General features: G+C 56.1%; 1 protein-coding gene across 1 annotated transcript; it reads left to right on the top strand.

Moving 5' to 3' along the window:
* Window positions 1-697: 697 nt before the first annotated feature.
* Window positions 698-1928, top strand: FGFBP3 (fibroblast growth factor binding protein 3; the record flags this gene model as incomplete). Its single annotated transcript, XM_084904375.1, has 3 exons — window positions 698-821; window positions 1150-1562; window positions 1617-1928. The coding sequence occupies exons 2-3, from the start codon at window positions 1224-1226 to the stop codon at window positions 1926-1928; spliced, it is 651 nt and encodes a 216-aa protein (XP_084760501.1). The 5' UTR covers window positions 698-821; window positions 1150-1223.
* Window positions 1929-2192: the final 264 nt, after the last annotated feature.

Raw genomic sequence — 2192 nt, 5'->3', positions numbered from 1 at the left:
AAACTCTTGAAATTTAAAAAATCACATTTATTACTGAGATCACTTTTTAAATGATGAAATATCCTGATGTATATTTTAGCTTTGTTTAAATATAAAAGTTTCAAGATTCAAAAATATTTCAATTCTTAAAGATTATAGCATTTAAACTGGCAATATTACCTTGTAACTATAATCCAAATAACTTATTTTTTTAAATCTTCTATTTTGATAAGAAGTTTATACCTGATTTATAGTACCTAAAAATAATCTAAAGCTTAAATGTTCACCCCTGGACTCTGTGATATATTAATAAACTAGAATATATTTTATTAGTAGTAACAATTACTAGGATTAAATTATCGTGATGAGAAAGACTATTGGAAATGATGAGTGAAAACATAGAAGTCAGAATGATATAAAAAAAAGAGTGTAAGTAGTGCCCGATTTAGAATATTGCTTTAATTTTATTGTTTAACTGTTAAACCTTAGGTATTTCTATTTAACTTATGTTCAGATGATTAAATATGTTAAAGGAAAGAAAAGAATTACTTGTTAAAATTCACATAATTATTTTAAACACTGGAAGCTAAATATACGGTTTATATTCGTGTTACAGCGCCTCTTCTATCATACGTGTGTGTGTGCGTGTGTGTGTGTGTGTGTGTGTGTGTGTGTTGGGGTGGTGATGGGAAACTTCCCAGTGTGAAAGAAGTCTGGGAGGGGCATCGTGGGAGAGACCCCTTCTGTCCCATCAATAACACGTTCAGTCCATCCCCTGGGAGTTGGCTAGCACAGCCATTCCCCTTACCCTAATAAGGCTCCGCTCCCTCTGCTAGAACTCGGTAAGCGCCTGAGGGATCATCTGAAATTATTTGGGGGTGGATTGCTTCTTGGACGTGGAGCAGGGAGGCTGTGGAGGTGGTAATTATCAGGCATTGCTTTGCCTGGCATTGCCATTGTGTTTTGCACGGGGTTTAAAGTTTTATTTAAAGAAAATGATTATGTAGACAGTAAAAAGTTCCCCAGAGGAACTTTTCCGTGGGGCTGCTGCTGTGGCCCCCTGGAAACAAGCGCCCAGAAGGTCTGGGGAGAGGGAGGGATCGGCAGGTGCAGGTGCTGGGTGGGGCCGAGGACCGCGCGCGGGGGGTCAGCCTCTGCCTCTGTCCCCAGGTCGCAGGGATGCTGCTGTCCCGGCCCTGCCACCCCTGACGCGCCCGGGGGCCCCGGAAGAGCCCACCCGAGCCATGAGTCCCCTGAGGCTGCGAGCATCATCCCTCTTGCTGCTGCTTCCTCTGCTGCTGCTGCTGCTGGGCGGCTGCCTCCTCGCGGCCGCCCGGAGGGCCCCGGGGGCGGCGGGCAGCGCCGCGGCGTCCGCCCGGGGTCCCGGGGGCGGCTCCCCCGGCCGCTTCCTCAGCCCCGAGGGCCAGGCGTGCAGCCGGCAGCCCGTGCGGCCCGCCCCGGGGCTGCGGCTGCGGTGCCGGGGCCCGGGCGGGGAGCGCCGCGGCTGCGCCCGCCGCGGGGACCCGCCGCCCCGCGGGGCCCCCGCGCCGCCCCGGGCCCGCCTGTGCGCCGAGCCGCGCCCGGTGCCCCGCGCGCCCCCGCCCGCCGGCCCCGCCACGGCCCGCCTCCCCGCCCAGGAGCCCACGCCCCGCCGGGCCGGGAGCCGGGGGCGGCCCCGGGAGCCCCCCGCGATCGGACCCGCCGCCGCCGCCACCGGGCCCCCGCCCCGGGGCGCGCGCCCCAAAGGGAAGCCCTCGGAGGAGAGGAAGACGAGAAAGACGAAAGGGGGCAAGAGAAAGGCGGCGCCGGACCCAGGCGAGGAGCGGCGACCCCTGGGGACAGGGCCGGGTGCCCACGGGCTGGACCCGAGCGCCAAGTTCGCGGGGACCTACTGTGCGGAGGAGTGGCACTCCCTCTGCAACTTCTTGGTTGGCGTTTGGAACGGCTAAGAGGGCCGGCCGGCCTGGGGAGAGACACAGGGGGTTTGGGGGGTCGGGGGAGAAGGCGTTCAGATGGATGGAGAAGGAAGCGAAGGGCACCTTAGGGCAGGAGATGACACGGGATAGAGAGTGGGGAGGAGTCCGGGGTCTAGAATGGAGGTGGGGATGGGGGCTTGGGATGCGAGTGTCATGGAAGGGGGCATGGAGAGTCTCTGGGACAGCAGAGAAGTGTAACCAATTTGAAGAGTCTCCTCCACCCTGATTAAGACCAGA

Source organism: Pipistrellus hanaki (genome assembly GCF_964339955.1).
Source record: "Pipistrellus hanaki genome assembly, chromosome: 14".
NCBI classification, from domain to species: Eukaryota; Metazoa; Chordata; class Mammalia; order Chiroptera; family Vespertilionidae; genus Pipistrellus; species Pipistrellus hanaki.
The sequence above is the reverse complement of the archived record's forward strand: the minus strand, read 5'-3'. Positions and strand labels throughout refer to the sequence as shown.